This window comes from Pantherophis guttatus, chromosome 3 (assembly GCF_059756535.1).
Source record: "Pantherophis guttatus breed Tessera chromosome 3, ASM5975653v1, whole genome shotgun sequence".
Lineage (NCBI taxonomy): Eukaryota > Metazoa > Chordata > Lepidosauria > Squamata > Colubridae > Pantherophis > Pantherophis guttatus.
The window spans coordinates 108,801,079-108,827,847 of NC_142065.1; the positions used below are offsets into that span (position 1 = coordinate 108,801,079).

Below are 26,769 nucleotides of genomic sequence, written 5' to 3' on the forward strand. Positions count from 1 at the left end.
TCTGTTCCATTAGGCCTACTTTGCAGTACTGAGCTCTAATTCTGTTGTCTTTTCAGAACATGTCAATCTAGAGATAAGTTTCCCCAGCCCACTTTTCTTTCATTCAGTCTGATGCTGTTTTTGCTCACTTTTTGTCCCCATGCTCTTCTTGAATCAAGTCTGCAAGATTTCAATTTAATTGGTAAGATTCAGAAAACAGACAGTTTAGTATAGTGATTAAAGTATCAGGCTATAAACTAGAAAACCATTAATTTTGTCGCTCCTTAGGCACCAAACTAGCTGAGTGAACTTGGAACAGTCACTTTCTTCCAGCCTTAGGAAGCAGGAAAAGGCAAACTACTTCCAAAATCTTGCCAAGAAAACTGCAAGGAGTTGTCCAAGTAGTCACCAGGAGTTGAGATTGACTCAAATGTACAACAGCATATGTTTCAGAAAGACAAGGATGGAAAACAAGGTGTCACACTGAACCCTTGTGGAAGGTTTATGTCATTCTAACAGGATCTTACTGTATTAAGCAATTTTCTATTGGGAAGAGAAAAATCCTGTCTATAAACCTTTTTTCAACAGCATTATACTTTTGTATGAATTCATTTTAACCGAATAGCACATATTTCTAGCTAAAATTAGAATTTAAAGTTCAAAATCAAATATTGTACTTAAATAAGATTTAAAGTTTAATGTATATTAATACTTCCTAAAAACATCAATAAAATATTTAAAAATCATGCTGAAGTCTTTAAAAAACATGAATCCATGCTCTATCAAACAGACTGAGTTAAAATCTGCCCTTTTATGTAAAAAAGAAAACACTAGGAGTAATAAAAGTGACCTTTTGCGCCAAAGTATGGTGAAATATGAAACAGAGTTCTTGTTATGTGAGTTCTTAGACTCCAGGCTGCAAGAAATGCAACAATGCACACATATGTGGGATCATTTAAATTAATCAAGACATTACAATTTATAAAACTTGGTTTTGTAGCTTAGCATATTGCATGAACCAAACCAATTGCAATTTATCTAATAAACCATTGCTAAGCAATGATTCAGGTAAAATGTGAGCACCAGTATTGATGTTGATAGTCCTTGTAATCAACTAAATAAATGCTGTTCTGTACAATATTAACTACTTCTGTCTTATGAAAATGTTTGGGAATGTAATCTTCCAGGAAATGATATTGCCTTCTATTTTACATTCATAGATAAACAGTGAAACAGAAATGCTTAATTTGACAGTTGCTTCTGTAAGTCGATATGAATTCTATAGTGCAGCAGGAATCTAAACAGTATAACCAGATCATAGAAATATTCTATGTAACTGCAAACAATTCTGTTTTAATTACTGCAACTAATCAAAATATATAGTTGTTGGAAAACAGGAAAATTGGAAAGTTAGTAATTTTTAAACCACTTTTAAAATGGTAACAGATTTCAGTCTGCTTAGCTTTGCTATGGACTATGCGACAACTGAGGCAATTGAACAGCTGGTCTGATCAAGGCAGGTGACAGACCAAGTGAGGAAAGCAACTTGGAGGAAAATTTTGGCTAAGTAAATGAGGCAGATGAAGAAACAGATCTGAGCCACACTACCTAATCTACTGGAAGATTATCCAGCACTGGTAATAGGCGGTAGTGTACTCTTTAAATTTACCAATAACTAGATAAAGGAGGAAATTAAAAAGAAAGAACAATTGCTTATAATTAACCCGGGAGATAAAAAGGCAAAAGATATGATTAATATTTTAAGAGAGCAATTTAATATGTTAATGGCTGGGCAAGTAGCAACTAGCATACAATATGCCAGACATAATACATTTTGTAATGCTAATAAACCTGGGAGATGGTTGGCTTACATGATGAGGAAAAAATCACGTGTTATAGACAAGATAGAATTTAGAGGTAAAGAGATTTATCAACAGAATTTAATAAAAAAGGCTTTTTTGGAGTTCTATACAAAGTTATATGCTAAAGATGCAATTCAAGATGTTGATATTGATAGATATTTAAAGATGGAGATTCCTGAATTAACGCTGGAACAGAGGGAGAGATTGAATCAGCCAATAACTTCCGAGGAAATTGTTGGGGCAATTAAACAATTAAAAATAGGTAAGGCTCCGGGAACAGATGGACTAACAGCTGTCTATTATAAACATTTACAATCTGAAATGTTAGAACCACTCAAAATTTTATTTAATAAAATACAAGTAGGAGGAGGAGTACCACCCTCCTGGAAAACAGCCTTTGTCTCACTAATTCCAAAGGAGGACCAAAATTCCATTAAACCTGAGAATTTTAGGCCAATTTCACTTCTGAATACTGATTATAAGATTTTTGCTAAAATACTAGCTAATAGATTAATGCCAGTTATGCAACAAATAATTCACAATGATCAATCAGGGTTTATAAAAGGGAGACAAATGAGATATAATGTTAGACAAATTGTAAACTTATTGGAATATTTGGAAAAAAATAATCAAGTCCCTGCAGCATTTATATTTTTGGATGCAGAGAAGGCATTTGATCGTTTGAACTGGCAATTTTTGTTTAAAATAATAGAGAAAATGCACTTTGGGGAATATTTCACACAATCAATTAGAGCGATATATCAGCAGCAAACAGCACAAATTATAGTTAATGGAGGTTTAACAGAGGCTTTTAAAATTGAGAAAGGAACAAGGCAGGGGTGTCCTCTGTCCCCACTACTATTTATTTTGACTTTGGAGGTACTATTGAACAAGATACGTGATTCAGAAAAATTGAAGGGTATTGTAATTAGACAACAAGATTATAGATTAAGAGCATTTGCAGATGACTTGGTTATTACCTTATCCCAACCTATAGAGTCGGCTCCATATATAATTGATCAATACGGGAAAGTATCAGGATTTAAAATTAACTCACATAAGACAAAGATGATAGTTAAAAATATGACAATATTTGAAAGAGATAAACTAGCAAGATTAACAGATTTTGAAATAGTTAAAAAGGTTAAATATCTAGGGGTATATATAGCAGCTTCAAATACAAAATTATATAAAAACAATTATGAGGTTCTTTGGCAGAAGGTACAGAAGGATATGGAAAATTGGAAAAAATTACAGTTGTCTTTATTGGGAAGAATTGCAGCAATTAAAATGAATGTCTTACCTAGATTTTTATTTTTGTTCCAAATACCTGTGCTTAAGAAAGATGAAAATCTGAGAGAATGGCAGAAAAGTGTTAATACTTTTATTTGGGCTGGGAAAAAACCCAGAATAAAAATGAAAATTATACAAGATACACGTGAAAGAGGGGGGTCTTAAAATGCCTAATTTAAGATTATATTATGAAGCAGCAGTTTTATCACAAATTAGTGATTGGTTTAATTTAACTGAGGGGAGAATTTTGAATTTAGAAGGTTATGATTTGTTATATGGATGGCACGCCTATTTGTTATATGACAAAAAAGTGGATAAAGTATTTAAGGTTCATATATTAAGAAATGCTTTGTTAAGGGTTTGGAAAAAATATCAATATAAATTAAATTATAAGATACCTTTATGGGCAAATCCTAGACATGCAATAGAAAACATAAGTATAGAACAAAAACAGGAGGTGATTACCTATAAAGAGCTTCTTATTATGGAAAGGGGGTTAATGTATTTGAAATCTTTAGATATACTGAGAGAAGAAGGTATAATTTATACATGGTTTCAGTATGGTCAACTTCAAGCTAGATGGAAGGAAGATCAAAAAACTGGCTTTGTGCAAAATGAGGAGAATTTGGTGGGCACAAAATTTTCAAGAGCCAGTAATGATGGAGACTTGGGAAAAGATTTGGATTAGAAATGTGAAATTTACACAAGCACAAAACTTAAGAGAAAATTTTTATAAAATGTTTTATAGATGGCATTTAGATCCTAAAAAATTCTCATGTATGTATCCTAATGTGCAAGCTAAATGTTGGAGATGTGACTGTGATGACGCAACTTATTATCATATATGGTGGACTTGTAGAAAAATCAAAGCATTTTGGATAAAGATTTGGTGGGTGATGCAGAATATTCTTAAAAAGAAACTGAAATTTACTCCACAGTTGTTCTTACTGGGTATAACTACGGACTGTACAGTTGTAGAGACTAAATTGATTTTGAACTTGATAACAGCAGCAAGATTGTTGGTAGCACAACACTGGAAGAAGGACTTTTTGCCTACTATTGATGATTGGATATTGAAAGTAACTAATTTAGCTGAAATGGCTAAAATTTCAGTATATCTGAAGGATCACACACAAGAAAGGTATATACAGGACTGGAGAAGATGGATTGATTATATACAAAATAAGTATCAAACCAAAAAATATCAAATAGCTTATGAATGATTTCTTTTATTTGTATAAGCATTATATAAGTGATATTAGAAGTATTATGTTTTAGAAATAGGATTTTACATATGGGGGGTTAAGAATTTTTTCTTAGGGGGTGTTAGTTTAATGATTGGTTATGCAATTTAGTTTATTGTTAAAGGTCAATAGAAATACCTTGTGTTCTGCTCTGGGAAGTCGGGGAGGGGGAGGGGGGTTGGGAGGGGGGGTTGTGGGGAAATTGTGTTTGTTTTAAAACTTTTTCAATAAATTTACCAATAACTGGGATGAATCATTCCCATTTCAAGTTGCTCATTGTAGCACAAATTGGCAACTGTCCTAGTTTTATCCAAGAGGAAAAGAAAGATTTTTGCTATATCATCTGAACTGGAAACCACACCTCCATAATGGTTCAGCAGGATTCTAGTATTGCATATTTGATCAATTCTACACGCTGAGTTCTTCTAAAGCAGCAAAATTATGAAAATCAGAATTATGGTCTTAATTCTGCATGAGGAAGTCTCAAGGTTGTGGGCAATAGCAGCCACTTCATCTAGATTGGCAGAAGAAATATTTTCTACCTGGCACAAATTTGAAGGCTAGATTGCTGAAATATCAAAAGATGCCTCCACTTGTTGTTTATCATGACACAATCATTTCTAACAAGAGCATTCTTTCCCTTCTTGGTTTACTGCTCTGACATTCCAACCTGCTCTTTAGCATACACCCAGCTGGCAGGTCAGACATCCAACAATTAGACCCTGCAGTAGGAATTAGAATAGGATAGAGTGAAGTCTGATGAAATTCTGTTGATGCTCCTTCTGACCTTTTCTGGGCAGCTTTGCATGCCCCACTTGCCACATAGCACACATAGCATTCACATATAGCATTTTGTTGGATAACAACAAAAAACAAATAGCACTAGCTGCAGTTCTTGGGGCAAGAGATGAAGGTATGGTTGTGAGATCAAAGATGAAAATCGATGTTTCCAGTGAAAAATGTTAAATGCAAAGAAGGGGTTATATACCCCAGCTCATGAAGCACTTGAGTGTAACATCTTTAAATCATCATTAAATCTACTGGTTTTAAAGTAGCATTTTCCCTTCCTAAATAGATACTATCCTATAATTACTTCAGGGAGTGAAGTTTGTAGTGCATGGTGCCTAAATCAAACAAATTAAATTAAATATTAAAATTTGAATGTTTTGTCATAGATTATCTTGTCAGCAAAGTCAGCTCATCTGTTGCAATCAGAAAAGAATTTGGAGGTCTCCTCTGTCTACTGCACATCCTCCACCACAACCATTTCTTTCCCAGCCTTTGCCTTCTCCATTAGCATATTATTTCCTCAAGTCAATTCCCTTCGTGTTTACCTGCCCCTGCTACCTCCAGGTTCCGACAAAGCAAAAAAGAAGAAGGCAACAGATCTCATTTATTTCATATTGCGGAGGGGAGGCTAGTCTGCATAATGGTAGTCTGAAATGCACTGTTTGCAAAAAATGGGGAATTAGAACTGGGGTTTTGTGGCTTATTTGTCAGTTTTCCTATACATTTTCTATACATTTATGTTATTTAAATCTGGGACATATCAGAATGAGGGTGCAGACAAGTCAACCTAATGAACCTAGCCCAACAGAACCCTGACGTCTCACCGCCCCCATTTCTACTGCAGAGCCCTAACTGGCAGACATTTTCTGTACTGCTGGTCATTTGCTAAAAGAGAACTCCAGTCAAATAGGGAAAGACACACACACACACCACTTCCTTTGCCTGTATCAAGAGCCTTTTTTTCCAGTCAGGGCAACATCCTTCATCAGTGACTTGGAACAGATACAAGAGAAGCAATGGGAACAGCCAAGTTAATGCTAGTGTTATTTTAAGTTAGCTTGATGCTGAGTGAACAGGGCTAGAAGGGAAAGGCCTTATCAGAATGAGCTGTAAATTGGGAAGATTAAAGGGGGAGACCCAAAGAAATTAGATTTTTTGCTCCCAGTGCATTTTCTCGTTACACACCATCCAAGCCTGCCTATTTGGGGATCTGATACTCAGTTCCTGCCTTAACCCCCCACTCCCCATTTCTACATTGTCTTCCACTCTCTCCTTGATATTCTACTGTAATCCATCATGACATCATGCAGCCCTGGAGTCTCCAAGGCGCCTTACTTCATGCCACATTGCAGCTTCTGCTGAGTCCAAAAGGGAAAGAAAAATATCCCATGCTGGGAAAACAGTCTTGAGGTTTTGTTGGAGAGAGTGCTTGGAGGCAAACGTTTGTACAATTTGCTTGCTAAGGGGGAATCGGATCACAGGCCTCAGTGCAAACATGGAAAACCGCAGAGATCAGGGAGCTGCTCTGTCACCACTCCCTGAGATATGGCCTCTCACTCTAGCAGATCTCTAGAATAACCTCACCTTTTCTGCCCAGTGCTAAGTAAACAGTCTAGGTGCCAGGGCTGGAGGCCAAAAGGGCATGACTTACCATCCCCACACAGGAAAAAGCAAACCTTCATCCAAAAATTTGCCAAAGGATTAGCTGTGAATGGGGCAGAATGTTAAAGGCTGAGCACGTAAGCTTCAGACTGTTCAGGACCAAAACTGATGAAAGTCCTGTCAGCCAAATTAGTTGTTTTAATAACTGCAATTCTGCTTCTGACATTTGCATGCAATTGTGCAAAAGGACTCATAAACAAAAGTCCAGGAGTTATTATGACCATGGTGTGCTTTTACACTAAGTCAGATGTAATTATAGAGGTATAATATTAATACAGGTAGTCCTTGACTTATGTCCACTTACCACCACAATTGAGCCCAAAGTTTTTGTTGTTAAATGAAACATTTGTTAAGTGAACTTTAACCCATTTTGCGACCTTCCTTGCCTCAGTTATTAAGTGAATCACTGCAGTTGATAAGTTAGTAACCTGGTTGTTAAGTGAATCTGGTTTCCCCATTGACTTTGCTTGTCAGAAGGTCACAAAAGGTGATCACATGACCCTGGGATGCTGCAACAGTCCTAAGTATGAATCAGTTGCGAAGTATCTGGATTTTGATCACATGATCATGGGGATGCTGGAAAGGGCATAACTCAGGGGTGAAATCCAGCACGTTCTGACTGGTTCTGGAGAACCGGTAGCAGAAATTTTGAGCAGTTCGGAGAACCGGCAAATACCACCTTTGACTGGCCTCGGAATGGGGTGGGAATGGAAATTTTGCAATATCCTTCCCCCAGGAGTGAGGAAGGAATGGGGATTTTGCAGTATCCTTCCCCTGCCATGCTCACCAAGCCACACACACCAAACTACACCACGCCCAAGCCACACTCACAGAACCGGGAGTAAAAAAAATTGGATTTCACCACTGGCATAACTATGAAACACTGTCGATAAGTCACTTTTTTCAGTGCCATTGTAACTTTGAATGATCACTAAACAAATTGCTGTAAGTCAAGGGTTACCTGTACCTCAGGATTATCCCCCTACAGTACTGCCTTTGAATAGCGCTCCTATATGACTGCCTTTTGAGCGACTTGACATGCTACTGAACTTTGCAGCAAAAATGCGGTCTGCTGGATTACTACAATCCTTAGTAATTCCAGTTCTTGGAATTCTAGTTACAATACTTAGAAACTCCTCCTTAACTTAACATTAAACAGACACAGAAATCATTGGTTCCCATGTGGTTCTGCTGTTCTTTTTTGATCAACTGATTCTAACATCAGAGATCTGTCTGCTACTTCCATTACTCTGAAAGGACTCTCATGGAAGATCAACCAGATCTCCCCCATCCTGTCATTTTGCTTCTCCTTCAGAAGTATAGTTTTATTCCAGGAAGAATTATTTTTGACAGACATTTGCAAACTGTTTTCCCATGTCTCATGTGCCTTTTAAATTGTTCATTGTTTAAAGAATAAATTGAAAGTCATTTCAATTTAAAAATAATTTTATATATTTATAAATACTTCTGAATAAGTATTCCTAGAATTTCTGGTTGACCATTTTCTTGTTTGGCTTACTGCTGGCAAATAGTGACAGACTGACAGTTCAGCAATCAAAATTCATAACAGGTGGGGCTCTCTCTCCATCTCTTGGGTGGTACTATTATCACCGTTTGGTGAATACAACACCTCCTTCCAGTGGGGAGAAGATAAGAGTTTCTAAAAGAAACAAATCAAGAAAGGGCTTCTCTCAGATTTCCAGGGAGGGAAGAAAGAAGGAAAGAAAGAAGAGATGGGAATGAGAAGGAGGAATGAAAGAAGGTCCCTTGATGTTCATGATGCTTTTCATGTAAGCAGGACAAAGAAGGCCAGATTCAACTATGCCCTGAAGAATTTACAACATCCACGTGTTTATGTGGGAAAGACAAATATCAGCCCAAACAGTTCTGCCCATGTTCATCTTAGCTTCTGGAACACTCCAGGACACTGGATTCTTGAAAGATTGTTACAAACTCTAAACCCTTTTCAAATCTTAAGTAACTGAAGAAAAATAAATGCTGCTTTAGTGTACTTTGAATATCTGTCTCTAACCTGCATTGCAATTTGGAGAAAGGAAAAGGCCTGATTTGTTGATGGAGTAATGGTTACACGGTTTTGCTTTTAAAATGGACTCTCCCCTGGGCTTCCATCGTGGTTTCATACTTCATTAAATTACACCATCTAGAATAAACACTTAGTGCAAATGAAAAAAGTTGATACTCATGAAAGATAATCTGTCAGGACATGCCAATTCAATGTTTTATCTTACAAATTTGATGTGTTAACAGATATTTATTTATTATGCACTTTTATATCAGATACCGATATAGCATATTGTACTTCATGCAATATAAATAGCTTTAAAAAAAGAGCATACAGGGCATAAGCATACAGCAAGCTGGGCTTACAAAACTGCCAGGGTGTTTGGTTTATTTGTTTTATCTCTAATATATCTCTATATATCTGAAAATCTGAAAATATCTCTAATATAACAGGGATATATTTGTATTATGAGTGAGAATTTCTCAACACTTAAAAGTGCAAGAAAGCCTGCAGTTTTATTTTTAATAAAACAAAAACTTCCATCTTACCAAAGGTTTGACTAAAGATGACTTCTTTGCGATTATACACACCAGTGGCATTAAAATATAGTCAAGAATATTTCCATTGCTGAAGAGATGCTTTTTAGGCATATGACATGAGACTAAAGCAAAACAGAAAATCAGAAAGAGGTGTTGCTTTTGTTATCCTGACATTACTGACTTGGTAGAATTTATATTCCTGTTTGCCAAGAACATCCCTCAACTCTTGTCTCTTGATGCGTTTATTTAACCTTTCATTTTTAAAAGAAGGCATCACTGTAGAATAAATTCCAGAGTTCAGCTTCTGCATCTTATTTATGTTTTGTTCACAGGCTAATAAGAGTTATAGCATCATAGTCCACAAACCTCAATCTGTTGGATGTGATTCAGGATAAGGTGTATTACAGAAAGAGGTAAAATAGCACTTGCTTCCCTGGGACAAAGAGATAGTTGGCTTCTACTCTCCCCGGACTGTCCTTTATTACAATTTTTTCAACAGAATACCCCTGAGGAAAAATCCAGGAAATTCAGGGCACTATCTCAGCTGGGAAAAATTGTATTTGATTTCTCTGTCCCAATCATATCTCCCCAATAGCTATTTCACCGGGGCTTTCTGTAACTGAAATGTCCTGATGCCTAATTTCATTCTCCTTCCCTTTTTCTTTAGGTTGTTTTTAGACTAAAAATCTAACAGCAGGTTGTGTGCCCCCCCTTTTTTAAAATAATTATACAATACCTAGGAAGCAATTGGTGTTTTTAATAATATTGGCCAGGAATCAAATATACTGATAAGTCCAATATAATAAAAAAAATACAAAGTACAATAATTTTTTTTTTAAAAAAATGAATGGGATTTCTGTAGGGGGTGAAAAATTGACCATCTTTCAGGCAGGGAACAGTTTGTTGATATGAGTAATTATTGTCAGTTTCAAGTTCAGCATTTAAAAATTTCTGATATTAAAACAGAGAGCAGGGAGTTAAATTTTCCTCCTGGCTTGATCCAGCTCCTCTGGCAATGTCACATGGGCCAAGGGAAGGTAAATCTGAATGGAATAAAGAACCAGGCAAAGTCTTTAATGAGAGAGTTGATCAATGGAACTACTATGCTGCCCTTTCTTGTTGGCTATTTCAAAAGTGAAATGTTTTGAGCTCAAAATGCCCAGCACATCAACCTCCATAGGAAAAAAAAAGTACCGAAATACAGTGAATAGGCGATGAATGCCCAGGGAGGAAACAAACAAGTTAGCCCTCTATGAGCAAGATATAAACTTGTTTTTTAAAAAAAGAAAATCTGGCCAATAAAAATGTGTCCTCAACCCATAATTCTAATTTTCAAACATTTCTTCTGAACACTATTAAACCATGAAATACTAACATTGTATTATATTCTATTTCTGGAAATTGAACTTAGTTTTCAAGGGCTACCTTTTGCAAAAAAAAAAAAAAAAGCATTTAGGAAAAGATCAAGCAGTCTTTTCATTACCATTGGAATGTTGCTGATGTATTCACAGGCTTTAAAACAGCATTCTTAAAAAATTCAGGCAATGCTTCAGGTTGGATTCTGACAAAATGCTTGCTGTTTTGAATGAGTTTCTTTCAAACAATCAGCCTGTTAGTGAATCCAAATATTATGAATTTTTATTTATAATATCCTGAAAGTATTTTCTGATTTAGTTCACAAAAGAGATGCATTCCTTCACATACTTTAAGATCTACCACAGCAAGGATCAACTTCTTTATGTTAGGCCTCTTATCAACATCATCAGCTGAGTCTAATAATTTCAGAAAAGATGTCTCCTGTTCCTAAGCCCTCTGTCTAACTTGACTAGCTGTGCTTTGTCAAAGTGTTTATATGTGATTTTGACATATCTAGATCCCTGACAATCTTCTCATCCTCTTATCTTCTGTTTTCTTATCTGGCAAGTCAATTGTTAAATAAAGATTGTTTCGGTATTTCTGATACACCAAGCTTTTTGATTTGGGGGGGGGGAAATATAGTTTGGTAATGGTAATTATTATACTTTCGTTCATAAACTGAAAGAGTAATAGAGAGTTTAAGATACTTTCTTATAACTGCACGCATGGAAACGGGCTCATTTCAAAACACTGAAATAGGCTGCATGTGATGCATTGACATGTCCCTGATTCAAGTCTTTATCCCTAAGACATAAGAAAAACTCTTCTATCTCTATCTCTCATGGTTCACCCTGCATGGTAGGGATATTATAATTTGACACATTGGAAAATGCCTCTGATTGTATATAAAAGAAACTTTGAATATTTAAGAAGCATTAAATACTATAGTTGAAATATAAAGACATCTTGATGGAAAAATTGTTGTAGAGTTTAAAAATTACTGGCAACTGAATGGGAGGAGATACAGAGGGAATGGAGATGCATTATATTACCACATCTACCAATTTCAGAGCTCTTGACTCAATAGGAAAATCACAGGGAATGAAAATGTTGGCATGGCCAGTGGAGAAAGAGAGTGGATATTAAGTTCCTTCACAGCAATGCACAATTGGAGGACCTACCAAATATTTAGGAACGTTACATTATTCAGACAAATGAGCAGCTCTGAACTCTTGCTGATTTCAGTGGCAGTTAACACTCTTTCAAAATGTTTCAGTACATCTGGATTTTGGGCTGAGCAAATTTCAACAGAATGTATAATCTATTTTCATTGTAAAGGTGCATCCATAATGACAGTCAAGCACATATTATCTTTATGGGTTCATTTTGATGACATAAGTAGAGTTATGCTATAAAACAGATTTATAGTATAAAGCTGTGTACAGCAACAATAATATTAGAGAATCAAAACTTATAATATGCTCTGATATACATAAGTCATCATACCAGGTCAAGAGTGGTCAGCCAGGCCAACCCTTGGAATTTCTGCTACTCAAGAAACAGTGAAATTAGTTATGCAAGATATGCCTATTGGACACTTATGACTCTGGAAGTGGAGCTATCAGCTGGTAGATAAGTCAATCATTCCAATTCCAGGTCCATAATAGTGAGCTGGGAACCCATATAATTTGCTTTTTCCTTTGTGAGGAGGGCAGGCAAATACAATTGCACTTTAGTTCATATATAGTAAAATGCTAATGCAATATAAAATACTGTTAACTATTATATGCAAATTGTTACCTCTCAAATACTGCCCAATGTTAAAAAAAACAATCAAACCAAATCCTCCTAAGATTCATAGAATTACACTGAATCATCAAGCACATTCATAATGTTCTATTGAAGTTAATGGAATTTTAATTGTTTGACTTTGAGTGGATCCTCCCAAACTTTACTTAATAAAAGCCAGAGGATAGCAAATAAAAGGTTCGTAGAATGTCCAGCAGTCAAGTTCAAACAGAAAAGTGCAGTTATAAAGCAAACCAACTAACATAACTATGTTGAAATTTGATATGGTTTTAGGAAGACAAAGAAAACAAAATATTTAGCATCACCAAGGTTCATCGCCACATTTTATACTATGTAAAACTATCACACATTGTGTGATAGAGGCATCATTTCAGTGTAGTTAAAAGATTAGAAATCAGAGGAAGTAAACAGATTTAATGTGGATGATTTCCAGCTGACAGATAAAAGCATCTTTGAAGACATACTATATATGACAATATTAATTCTTCATGGAAATAGGATGCAAGCAACATTCTGATTAATTTTCTTGGGAAGGAAATTTTTTACTTGCAAACATGATCATGTTTTTTTTAAAAAATATTTCTTGGGAGTGGCTTTCAATCATAAAACTCTACAGACATAAGATGACCATTTCACACTGATTATCAGGATTCTAGTGAATATGTTCTTGCTATCATAAGTAAGAAGATAGGAAATAATTGTTCAAATACTTAACATTTGAAACTGTTTTCTCCAAGATCTCTAGGGAATCAAAAACTTGAATTCCATCTAAACTGCAGGACAAAAAATAGACCCAAACTCAAATGAAATCAAATCTGAAAAATAAGTGGCTTCTACACAGTGGAGCTATGTTTTGTTGGAATGTTTTATCCTGAACCATGAATTTTTTAGACCAATTCCTCCAATCTCCTGTTTAGGCTGGAGCACAGGAAATTCTATAATCCAATACCATGTATCTCAAGAAAATGCTGCTTGAGTATTACGGGCATTGAAATCTCACACCTGGAGAACACAATGTTGGGGGAAACCTATCTGGATAGTATTGGGGGCTTGGGGGGGGACGTTAGGAGGAAATGTCTGACTTGAGGCAATCCTACTATTTGTGCTGTGATTCCTGCTTTGAGCGTTTTTCGTATGTTGAAAGACAGAAGACCCAATATACTCCAAAAATCAATCATATAATGAGAAGCATCTCTTCATACTTTGCTAATTAATCGTGCTCACCAGCTCAATTGATAAAAGTTGAAATCTAACGAAGCATGGCTCAAGGCGGCTTCCTATGCACCTGCCTTGCCTTATCTTTTCTTTAACAGATTAACAGAGTTGGAAGGGACCTTGTAGGTCATCTAGTCCAACCCCCCACCCAAGCAGGAGATCCTACACTATTTCTGACAAATGGCAGTCCTTTGCATAAGTTGTTGATGGTTGTGCCTGCGGCTGCAACGAAACTACAGGGCCCTACCGACCGATCTTGTCCCTGTTTCCTCACTGTCCCTCCGAACATTCCAGCCTTATTTGGAATTGTTCTGCAGCGGACTTTTCCAACCTTTGCCAACTTGGCGGAGAGTTAAGGGAGTTGCCCGACATAAGCCCGGCTGCAAAAAGCTGCTCTACCTAAGTCCTGAAGCCTGTCTGATTTTGCTGCGCTGTCCCAGCCAACGGCTATTAGAAGCAAATATGGCTCCAGCGAAAACAACGGATAGTGGATTTCGCCTGGCCTCTAGATGTGAGACTCTTGATCTGACCTCTGTGGAGGGTAATGGAATAAATTTAAAGGACCACTTAGCTCTTCCTTCCCACTCGAAGACAACGCTGTTATACCTCTTTACTCAGAAGTAACTCTCTCCCCCTCCCCCACCTTGGGAATTCTACTGCAGCTTAGAACTGGGGCGTGTAGCTTTTTGACTTTGTAGTGCTCAGGGGATCCAGCCAGTCTGGTCGCCCGTTTGCTTTCACCGGTCCCTTCACGTGAAGGCTCTCATCTCTGAAACCACGGCAACCCGAAATTGTAGGATTTAAGATTCGAGGCTGCAGTCAGAAACACTTTTACCTGAGATTTCCTCCGAGATAAGATGGAGTAGCGTAAATGGCAGTGGTAGCGGTGGTGGGGGTGGTTTATGTAGGAATGCATTATTTGCCAGCTAAGCTGTCTTGCAGGCTTTGTGGTTAATCAGCCCCAGAATTTACTGAAAAGACAACTAAGGCTTTTTAATTGTCAATTCTTAGTTGTCTTTTAGGGGGCTTCTGATAGGTTGCGAAATAGGGAAACTAAGTGGATCTCGGATCTCGGTCTGTGCTGGGCAGATCTCTAGAGAGCATCTTAGCTGCTACAAAGTGGAACCCCGGGGCTCTGAATTCCGAATCTCATCAATGAAATCAATCAAATTTCCTCAACAGCTCTTGCAAAATCTATTGCTGGGGCTGATCTCCTTATCTAGAGAGACTTTAGCTTCACTCCAACATCCTCGATATATCTGAGGAAACTTGTTGGGCCGTGGGCTGCGAAAGATAAGGCAGCAGACCGATCCCGTGCCTAGGATTAAGACACCTCTTGCAGAAGTAACAAGAAAACTAAGGAGTAGTAGAAATCAAGAATATAAAAATGTTAATTCCAATTGCCCCCTTTTGTTTCCGATACCTTTCATGTCCATCTAGGCTAGGACCGCGCAGTGGAAAGTACTTTTACCCTGGCTCCACACGTTAAAATACACTTCGATGAAACCAACGGCTTATACTAAGCTATAAATGTCACTGGAGTGATGTAACCCATGTGCTGACTAGCTTGTGGTTCTACGTACGGTGGTCATAGCCGCCCTTGTTTCGGGATATTAAAGAAGACCCCCAATTCACACAACAGATTGCTGGGAGGCTTCTATATTGTTGGGGTCTTTTCCTCACTTGCAGCTGCAACGAGGTAGCCGGACGATTTTTCTCAAGTTATCGGGCGATTTTCCCAACGGTTAGCTCCTGGGCTTCCGAGGCACAACCTCACCCACAACCATTCGGCAGTACAGCCTTGGCGAGCAATTAGCTTATAGTTCGCTGCGTGAGGCGCTGCATTCAGGGAGGCTGAACAAAGCAAATGCGAATTAATCATGGACAAACGTATCATGGGAACCCTAAGTTTCAAGGAGTTTCCTTTTCAAACCGGCCATGCAGCTTTACCCTCCTAACCAGAATATCCCTCTGATTAGGAGGGATATTTAGCAGAAGGAACGGCGGACGAAGGAACCAAGGCTGGACGACCGAGAGTCTCCGCAGCCAATCTTTCTGGGGCGATCTTTTTCTAAACGGCCGCTTCCCCTTCAAGCACAATGCGGTGAGTTCCGCGGCGCCTCTTATTGGACACTGGGACCTTATCAGATCCGTAATTGCGAAAGAACTCCGACTACGCCCGAGCAAGCGGGGGACAGAGAAGACAACGTTCCCCGAACAACAGAAGATGGACCTCCCCGCCATTGCTTTAAGACAAGCGCGGGCGGGGGCGGCAGGGGGCTCCTGCCTTACTCATCTCGAGCTGAGGGGAGTTTCTTTCGAGATGCTGAGGACGAGGAGACCAAGATAGCCCTGCCTCGGTCAATGAATCTGGCTGGGGATCGGCAGCGTTTTGAAGCAAATCCTTGAGTATCGCGAACTGAAAAGAAAGCGCAGCAACTTCTTTTGGGTCAAATGAGACGCCAATGGTAAAAACGCGGTTCGGTCTTTAAAGCGGTTGAGAAACTACCGTTGCAGGCCTTGAAAACCGTTTCCTTTGCAAATTAAGTGGAAAAAGGGGGGAAATTGTTCTATTTAGGGGAACCACGATGGACTGCTACTAATCTGTGTATGTTTTAAAAGAGTGCGCTCTCTTTCTATGCGCGTACTATTGAGCAGAGATGAACACCAAGTATTTGTTACCCGGGACTGGTACGGCACGTCTGCCTCCCTGCCCTTGTTCCTGTGAAAGTACTGTGGAGATATTTATAGTCTGAATGAATGAATGTTGGGGGTGCTTCAAAGCGATTAAACAATTAATTTCTCTAAACGCTACCAACATTTACCTCAGAAAATCGATTCCGCAGATGAGAGAATGTGGATATAAATCGATTCATTTGGAAAGAGTTCAGCTCAGTTAGTGGAACATACTTAAAATCCTATGTGGAAAAAACATCACTGGAATCAATATAGAGTACCCATTTTCCCTAGACCAGATTGGGTCGCAGCCAAAGTATCGCACTTCTTAAATCTTTTAAAAGGAAAATCGCACAGACCAATAATATCTACTGCAAAAGAGGTTGGGAAGGTTATTCATTCTTAATCCTCTTTAGCCCAATAAACAAACTGCTTTTAAATCGCAATCAGTGGAAGTGCTTAATTTAAGGCTGGATTTTAGTCAAGGTCATTGCTTTTTCACCGGTTAATCGGTGAATAAATAAATCGGATCTAAACAGCTCACTCAAAACAAATTCATACTAAAAAGGGACTAATCTCTTCGATCAGTGGAAACATTAACAGTTGCTAATAACCAAATCGGGAGCGGATATTTTAGAAGGGGGGGGAGGTATCAGGTAAATGGGCACTCTGCCCCCAATTCCAGATGTTTTTCTGACCCAATCGCTATCAGCTGGATCAATTTCAGTGGGTAACCAAGACTATTTCCTTAAGGGCAAGTGTTCTGTTTTTTATTCGGACCGCTTCTCCAGCAAAGTTTTCATTTACCCAGACATCTGCTGAAGCTGAATGTTGAAGGGCTTCTTAACTAACAGGCAGGACAGTGGTTCTGAAGTAAGATAATGAACAGCGCGGGACTTTCTGCAACGATTACTGCAATTCTCCGACCTGTACGCACGGGTATGCTAATTCCTTCTGAAAAATTCGGCGAAGCAAATTTATGTTGATCTTGACAACTTTGTGTTTTGTTTTGTTTTTATCTGAATAATTGCCATGGGTTCTAAAAGGTTCCCCCCCCCAATCTCACTGACATTGTGTATGCGAGGATGGGAAAGCTTTGCAGTAAAACACAATAGGAAAATCAAATCAGTCTCCCTCAGGCTCTGAAATCCGTAACTGCATTTTTGATTGGCAGAATCTAGAATGCCAGGGCAGGCATACTTTGGAGATAGACAGGAATTTCCATCAGGTCCTATAAGATCCTTTCAATTCAGATAGATATTCATCATTCAGATAATCATAAACATTTTTTAAAATCCAGGTAGAAATGCCAAAAACTTAGCTGCAAATGGGCAACGTATATTTGTGGGTGACAACTGCGTCAAACATGCTTATATTTTGCTGTAATTAGAATGTAATTAAGTGTAATTCAAAGATACCAATTCCTTGTTCAGTACCTTGTCTCCTAAAAAAAAAGAGCTTGGATCCTTTTACCTAGTCCTAGAGAGTTGTTTTGCTTTTAATTGTCAAATTGGTCAGATTAGCTTCAGACCTGCTATTCACACGCTGATGTTTCTCGCTACTAATAGGTGAGAAAGTCATGCAATTTAAGGCCTGGTACTCCTTCCTTAATGTTCTGCAGGAAGATGCTCTGGCTCGGAGCCCCCAAGTCTAAGTTATGTAACTTTTCTTGTGCTTTGCCTCCGAGGAGTCCGGCTGTGCCCCGAAAGGAAGACCCTTAACAGCTGCGTGATTCATTAAGAGCTAAATAATTCATCCTCCTGTGATCAGGATGAATAGGGAACTACAGAGCTAGTCTTATAAAATTCTCTCTGTGAGATAGGAAAGGTGAGGGAAGTTGAGAGGAAAAGAAGAGGATAAAGAATTCAAAATCCAAGATGCGGTCACGTCATTTTCATTCTTCCAGGTTCTCTGATTTAGTTGTCCAAAAGTCACAGTATCTTTGGGAAACGATCTTTTATTTTTAAAAAATACGTGATGGAATATCAACAAATGCACCCATTTATTCAACTCAGACTCCCATCCCTCCAAATTGATTTCACTCCTGAAGGACACTCAAGCCCACCCTCCCATCCTTTCTTCAAGGAGGCCTCTCCCCAACCTCTTTCCTTAAAAACGCTAATCTAACCTTCCAGCCTGGGCTGGGGTGAAGAGTTCCCTTTCTCTCAGCCAGAGAGAAGGAGGCACCGTGCCCCCTTCCCAGGGAAGGTTGAATGAGGGTCTTCCCAGAACACAGCAGTTCACCAATAAGCACGTCAGTCTCTCTCTCACACACACACACACTTTTTTTCCTCAGCCCATGGTTCATAGCCCTGTCTATGGTCTTTCCTTTGGGTGCCTCTTTCCTCCCTGAATCTTCACCGCCACCACCTCTCAGGGGACAAAGAAGAAGCTTCTACTCAGGAGCAGATTCTTTTCAAGGACCGCTGCGTCAAGATCGGGGCAACCCTGCCTTATATGGGGACGCAGGGTTTGGCTTAGTTGATTATTTGGTGAGCGGTGCTAATTGTCTCCTGTTGCACAAATTCACAAGGTAGCAAAAAGTTAACAGGATATTTAAACTGAGTTCCCCTACACAGAAACCTTAGCAGGGTACCATTGTGCCCCATTCCGCTGGGTCTCCTAATCCCACCGGGACATCCTTTGTGATAGTTCCCGGGGAAAAGCTTTACATCAGACCAGAGGCTGGCTAATAGTCCTTCTAGAGAGCGCGACTTTCTCCCGAATCTGCCGGCTTTGTCCAGCAACTAGGACGGCATAACGGGGGTCTCCTCTACCTTGCCCGAGGGCATAACGGGGGTCTTCTCTACCTTTCGATAATTCTCCTTTTTCACAGAAATGAATATACAGTAAAAGTAAGTTACTGGGAGTTCTGCTTTTTACACTGGCCAAAATTCCCTTCATCGAAAAGGATCCTAAGCCTATGCTCTGACACTCAAATAACATTTCAAGGGTACTCAAAGTGCAGACGGATCAGATTTAAGCCACCAAAGTACCATTCCCCTATAAAGTATAAAGTAAACGGGGGGGGGGGGATTTTGTGCAGCGAGATTAGATGGCGTTGAAACGCTTCTCCTCTGCAGCCGGACTGATTTGTCCTGCAAACTCTAGTCCATCGTTCCCAGTCGGTTATTTGAAAAAAGCATTTTCCTTGACATGATATTTTACTCTTTTTTTAAAAAGTACCACTACCGGACTTCATTTCCAGGGCTGCCCTTTAACTCTGGAAAGTACTCCTAGCACAGTCTCTATTATGGCACACTGACAGATGGCCATTCATTTGACTCCCAATGTATTTATTTCCAAGAAATTCCACCTATTTTAGGTGGGACTTCCTCCTTAAAACTCCTGAGACCGACCTGGTTTAAAGCGACCTGCTCTGATCGACCTAATGGCCAGGGCAACAGGCCAGGAGAGTCGGAGGTGAGTCGATTGCATCGAGAAGAGAAGCGCGAGAAGGCTTCTTTTTCCTCAGAGGCACTCACTCTCTGGGAACAAGCCGCCGGGCAGCTTTTGGAGCCAGCTTGGGGCTCGCGTCGCTCCGCTCAGGCCTAAAACCATTCCCAAGGCTGGAGAAACCTGAGGGTCGCGCATGCAACCCCTTCGAAGCCAAGGCAAATCGATGGATAGCGGCACCCCGTTTCCTCACTAGCGATTGACAACGTTTCCTAATCACGGTCGCGGCGAGACTGAAGCCTTTGTTAGTGCAGCAACTCAGCGATGATTGAATAAGAAGCTAAAACTCTTTCATTTCTTCTCGTCAAGAAATGGAAAAAGATTTTGAAAGGATTCAGTGAGAAGCACGGGGGGAATAGAGTGGAAGAAAGGCAAATTCAGGGTGCGCAAGGAACAACCTGCGAGACCAGCCCCTCAAAGCTCTGCTTGACGGCTCGAGCTGATGCCTAGAAAGTCTCCCGCTCCGGCTTGGTCTGCGATTTGCAGCAGAAGGCCGGGGCAGGGGCCTGGGTGGGCGGGAAGCAACTTCTCGCGGATCGGGAATGTTTCCAAAAAGATGGACCCAATTTCAGTTTTCCGAGAACTGAGCGGCCATCTGCCTGCCTTGGGCCTACAACACCCCAGCCGAGGGTTGCTGAGGCAGCAAAGCCTTCGGCGGCCCTCACGCTGCACGTCCCAAGGCCGGACTTGAGGGCCCTCTTGCCGGAGCCGCTCGCTTTTTGCCCTCCTTCTTCTTCCCAGCTCGGCCTCCAATCCCGGCCTGGGGAGGGTGGTTGTCTTTCTTCAGAGGCTTTTCGGAGGGGCACTTCGACTCAGGCAGTTTTTTCGAACGAGCTCGCGTGGCGCCCTCGCTCAAACTCTCCAAATCCTCGGAGCCGAGGACTCGCCCGGGAAAGAGGCCGCGCGCCTGGAAGCTTTGCGGCCTGATCACCAAATGCTGCGCATGCTTACTTGGAAGTAAATCTCTGGTGTCCGCCAAGGCTCCCCCCCAAACGAGGACCATTAAAACTTTAACTGTGGGGCGCGACCAGGTGGGTCCGCTGGAAGTTTCCTATCTTTAATACCCCTAAGCTGAAGGTGCTCTTTATTTCCCCTATGCCCGTTTTCCTTGGATTTTACGCCGCCTCTCACGGGACTGGAGGAGCCTTTACAACCTGAGAAAAAAGCCTCTTTCTGAGTTGGCTCCTCGTTATCGTTTTACCCCTCGCCACAAAATTGAAAAAAGTGGGGACGTGAATTTGCGCCTCCGGTTAGACGAAGTCAGAATGGAGTAATTATTATTAAACCGGTGTGGATTTGTGAACGAAAGGAAAGAAGGGAAACTACGTTCATGGGAACGAGTCCTAATAAGAGGGAGATATTTGTTCCTGCTGACCGGCAGGGACCGCGTACCCAAAGCCCTGGAATGGGCAGCTTTTCCCCTTCAAACGCATCGTTTTAAAAATAGAGCAGCATCGTTTCCGCACGTGTATATCGCCTTTATCCTGCGTTTCTTCGTCTATCTCGCCCGGAAAATGCCGTGTCACGCGTGGGTGTACACGTGCGCGTCTAAGAAGTCGGGTTCCTGGATCGATGCTTAGCTGTCAGGCGATCGTTTGTTCCGCAGCCATCCGAAAGGGAGGGCAAAAGAGCAATCTGGCGAAGCGCGCGGCCGGCGGGAAGCCGCGGCTCCGACACTTACCGTCCTGCTGCTGAGTGTCACTGCCGCTGGTCAGCCCCGGCGATTCCAGGAGACTCCGGCCGCTTTCCCCGACGCTCTCGTCGGTCTGAGCCGCCACCAAGTCGCCGGCTTCCTCCAGGTCCAACAGGTGGCTGACCGAGAAGTTCTTCTTTGCCTGCAAGCTGTCGAGGTTGCCGGGGCTCTCCAGGCGCGTGGCTAGGACTGCCGGCTGTCTCTCCAGGACGTGCCCGTAGCTGGAAGTCATGGCTTTGCCTCCCCCGACCGAGTAGGAGGAGGGCAGCCAAGGCAGAGGAGGACGGTCGGAGTCCCGGACGAAAGGCGCCCGGCCAAGCCCGCCGGCCACTGTTGCTTTCCCGGGTCGCGAGGCTGCTCCAGGCGGGGAAGCCGCGCGGAGCGGCCCAAAGCCGGCAGATCAGCCGCGTCCTACGCCTCCTCAGTCCCAGCAAAGCTCGACTGAAGCGGGAACCCCGTCTCCCGCCTGCGTTTCCTTAGCCGGCCGCGCTCCTTGGATAGCCGGGCGAGCAACTGAGGCGGCAGGAGCGGGCGTCTTGCCGAGGCTTCCCGCCGACTTAGCGGCGCAGCTGAGCTCCTCGCCCGCGGGCTGAGGGAAGAGGGCTGCTGGGGGAAGTGCTGCGCTAGCTCCGCGCCGCTTACCGCTGGGCTTCCCGACCAAGCGGCCCTCTGCCACTTGTAACGGCGCAGCCTGGCAAGCGGGCGGGCGGGGCAACTCCAGGGCCCTCGGGAGGACAGAGCCAGACTTAACAGGAGCCTCTAATTACGTGGCAAAGGCTTTGTGCTGTTTCTGACGTTTCACAGACCTCCTTCCTCCCCCCGCCCCCGCCGCCTCTCCCTTTCAGTCCGGCCTCGGCGAACCCACCCTCGCATTTAGGGATCCACTCCCCCCCCCCGCGCGCTAGCCGGAACGCGCGCGCGTGGCCATTTCCCCGCAAAGAGCCAAGTATCCCCCCCCCCGAGTCGAAAGCTGGGAAGCCCAGGCGGACGCCGGAGATGACTCCCAAGCCCCGCTGCTTATTTGCTTTGCTAATTAAGGCTGAGGAGGATTAGTTGAAGGTCTTGCCGGAGAATCTCATTTGCATGGCGGGCGGGTGGCGGGCTCTTTAGGAAAGCATCCCGGGCGTGGCTAATCAACTTCGCTTTCCTTAGGCGTTTAATATATTTTCCCTTCTTGCCCCAAGTGTTGCTTCGGGCTGCTAAAACAAAGGAGAGGGAAATAGAACAGTGCGTACGAGTGTTTTGTTTCGACCTAGCCGATGGGGGAAATACAATACAGGGTTACCACATTTAGTCTATTATGTACTGGAGTGCGTCCCGACATGAATGGCTCAGTGAAAAGCTCTTGTTTTCGGCCTTCTGCTCAACTGCCATTTCGAATGACTCGGGCTTTCTTGGATAGCATCAGACTGGCCCAGTGACGGGTTAAGGCTCACTGGTGCCCTAAACACTGACAAATCTTGGTGCCCCCCCCCCACTTTGTACATACTGTACAAACGAAGCCAAGCTTAGGCTACATAAAACTTTGTGGTGCCCCCTTTGGGCATGGTGCCCTAAGCACGTGCTTATTCTGGTTAATACACCACTGGACTGGCCATTGGCTCACACATTTTGATTTGGTCTCTCCGCAGTCCCCGCCTTAAAATAGCCGTGTATACAACAAATGGCAGCACCCTGCTTATCTGTACTAATCTTGAGAAAGATACTGTACATAATAGCATTCGCCCTGATTGGAGCTTCGATAGGAGACCACTAGGAAATCTCAGAATTATAGGAAATAAAGAAGAAGGAACAACAAATTGCCAAGGAAACTACATGGAATCAACAGAAATCACACTAGGCTCAAATCTTTATCTTTATGTTATCACTTTATATTGTCACTTTGTTTGCCACATTAAAAATTGTTTCCTTCTTTTAAACCAAGACAGTTTCAAGATTAGTAATATCTATAATGCAACCAATACTCTGGAGGTAAGCTCAGATAACCAATTGTAGTTCTGACCAACAGAAGTGAGTATGGGGTATGTTGGGAGCACATGGGCCTGTTTCCTCCCTTCTGATCACTTGTCCCTGGGCAGCTCCTACTGCAACTCTTTCTCTGACAGCCTTTGTCCTTTTCCCTAGCACTTGGTTTCCGGAGCTGCTTTCATATCAGTTTCCTCCCCTTCCACCCTTATTGGCCTCCCTATTTTTAAAGCCAACTTTTCTTCTGGTTTCTCACCAGGTAGGAAAGGAAAAAGCAGAAAAAAGAAGATCTATTTTATTTGCTATTTCGACAACTTTGCATTTGCACAGCTGTGAAACTGGTGTGATCCAACAGCCTTGCTTTTCCTCTCCGCAACATCCTGAGTGTAAAGAAGGATATTTAAATGGGGATGTGTTGATTCTTTTCATGTTTCCTATAACTGTCAGTTTTAATCTTTTTTCCCTATGAAGAGATCTGGTTGCCCCTTGACTAGTCAATGTTACTCTCTCCCTAGAGAGGAATTCCCTAGAGGAATTATGGGGAGGAATTCCCTAGAGGAATTATGGCTCGGCCTGTCTCCTTTCTTGTATTTCTGTCCTGGTGTCTTCCTGTAGTGTATGGTCTCTGGATTCTCTGCCCAAATTAGAGTCTCTTTGGCACTGCATACTTACTTAAGGACTTTTCAAAGATACCACTTTATGATTTGAAGTCATCTTCTCGTGTGTTTAATTTCCTATTGTGACATGGCCAAGTAGAGTGGATCTCTTCCTGCTGGCTAGTAAGAGAGACCAGAGCAAAACCAGAATAGAAAACCAATACATTTGTATAAAACAATGATGGTTCTGCAAATCTGAACTGAACCTTGAGTGGCAGGAAGTCGCAACAGAAGTGGGATAGGGCTTGGCCCTTTTATGAGGGCATTGTTTTGTGCTGATATAAAGGAGGAGGTGTCAACAGCATCAATTTACCCAAAGCTTAACTCCTATCACTTTCAGTAAAAGAGATTCATCCATTAAAATCAGTGGTGATAAAAAACAGCTGAGCTTTTGTTGGATCATGCCAGTAAACTGAATGTAAAATATTTCCCTCTACAGGGCATTCTTTCTCTTTGTCCTAGATGTAAATGTTGAAATGCATTATAAAGACCTGTTTTATTGCAGGAGAAACTCTCCAGGTGCCCACAACAGAACAGGAACACCATTGCAGCGTTCCCTTTGTCTCCTCCAGGAGTTGTCACTGAGAAATGTCTTAGTGTGCAGGAGTCACATGCCCATCATCCATAGCAGAGGGAGCTTTATCTTCAACCTTTTCTCTAAACCATTTAAAACATTTAAATGTGTGGCATTTGCTAGACTAGAGTTTCTGAGGCACTCAGAGTACAGTTTTCTGCACTTCCTTTCAGGACCAGGTCTGTCTTGCTATTTAGGGATGTGGTGCTTTTGTGAAAGAAATCCCCAAATTGCTCATTGATAGATTTGGGAGACAATCCATACCTTTGGACAAGAACAAGGAGAAACTCAGGAAAAGCAGATCAACAGCAGCTACCACCCCACAAAATGCATCTGTGCAAATCTAAAGGTCAGGGGAATAGGGAACAATTTAAGATAAAGACAGGAACCCCACATTTCTCCAGAAGCAATTGGCTACCCTTCTGAAGGAAAATTGTTGGGGAAAAGAAGGCTCTTTCATTATTGTTGCAACACTCCTAATTGGAAGTACCCTGCCCAGAGAGCTGCTTTGAGGGTATTGGGAAAGGCCTAGCAAGGCAAAGTTATTTATGGTTGTCCTTTTATTAAAACTACAAAAGAGAAGAATTTTCAGGGGTTTCTGACCCAAGTGCCAGAAGGGCCTGGGATGCTGGGGTGTACTTTGATTACTGGGAGGACTGTGGGGGAACTATACTGCTCTACTTCAGGTATCCAATACTTAAAGATTTCTCTTGCTTTGCCTGAACCCAGAATCAGCTCCCACATTCAAGCTGAAAAGAGCCATTCTAGAGGAAAGGCTTTCCACTTGCCTCCAGAAGTTGTGAATTCTCCAACACAGCAAGTTTTTAAGAAGATGTTGCATAACCATTTGTCTGAAGTGGTGTAGGATTTCCTGCCTAAGCAGGGGGTTGGACTAGAAGACCTCTAAGGTCCCTTCCAACTCTGTTATTCTATTCTATTTTGAACATGAGGCTGTGAGAATCATATGCAAACATGTTGATAGAACAAAAGGAGTAGGAGTATTAGGAGTATTTTAAAGTGAGACAAAATCCAGTCCCTTCATTTTTGGCCAAGGAATAAGCTAATAGCTAACATAAGAAAATGCAGTTTATTAATTTGTGTGCATGCCTAACATGTGTTTTCACACAAATGGAAGATACAGCCCACAACCCCTTAATTTCTGATTCTGTGGTGAATGGTTTTGTATGCATGTGTTTCCACCAACACACTGGTCTCAGTCAAAAGGTCTTCATCACACCTAGTAATGCAACAGTCAAATTGCAGAGAGTTCTCATTTGATCTCATCAAACTCAATGCTTTTTTATGAAGACAATTTCTTAAATATGGAGCCCCAAAATAATGTGGACTTGTCCAAAACTGAGATTTTTTTTTTATTGTTAAAAAAAAAAAGCAGGGAAGAAGCAGGTAAAACCTTCTCTCACTGGGTTTGAGTGCTCTCTGGATGGGGAGAGTAACAGGACAGAGGGGGAGTGAGTGTGCTGTAAAGGTCAACCAATGGCAGGGAAAGAGAAGGGCCCCTGTGGTTCAGTGATAGGAGCCAGCCTGGGCTCAGAGCTGCCACAGGCAGGCCAAGATTTCCAACCCCCAACCCCATTTGGGAAAAGAACATCTGATGCCATCAAAGGCTGTGCAGATTGAAACCAGATGTGTTTCCCCTGGTTCTTGCCATGCATTTAATTAAGGAGCTCTGGATGGGGAGGAGGCTGTTTTATCCTGTCTTCTCTCTCATTCAGGCTGTGTTGGATGCTGCCAGGCTGTTTACCAAATTAAGGACAACATTTCTCCAGTGCTTCTTTCCACACTCAGCACAGATACAGGCATCCATCCTGAAGGCAGGATCTTCTTAAACACCAGAAAATTTTTCCAGATAACTTTGGATATAGAGCTCATCCCCTTCTTTTCTATATATATCCACATACAATGAATGTAAAGGAAATAGTAAAAATTATTCTGGGCATATGCAAAGGATCTGTCACTC

The 26,769-nt window shown here is 41.4% G+C and overlaps 1 protein-coding gene and 1 long non-coding RNA gene across 4 annotated transcripts in view; one reads left to right on the forward strand and one right to left on the reverse strand.

Annotated features, from left to right (window-relative positions):
* The window catches only part of PRRX1 (paired related homeobox 1), a 91,937-nt gene extending 69,265 nt beyond the window's left edge, over positions 1-22,672 (reverse strand). The window contains exon 1 of one of the 3 annotated variants that reach the window (XR_004589920.3): positions 21,585-22,418. Coding sequence is in view for 2 of the 3 variants with exons in the window: in XM_034409847.3 (XP_034265738.1) it covers positions 21,585-21,828 (244 nt within the window). In the remaining variant the exon portion in view is untranslated. Of the gene's footprint in view, positions 1-8,861; positions 8,986-21,584 lie in introns of those variants that run through there. The other 2 variants (XM_034409847.3, XM_060690166.1) reach the window with 2 other exon arrangements.
* LOC117661225 (uncharacterized) overlaps positions 9,215-26,769 on the forward strand; it is a 45,181-nt gene continuing 27,626 nt past the window's right edge. The window contains exon 1 of the long non-coding RNA XR_015733213.1: positions 9,215-16,239. This is a non-coding gene — a long non-coding RNA (uncharacterized LOC117661225). The remainder of the gene's footprint in view (positions 16,240-26,769) is intronic.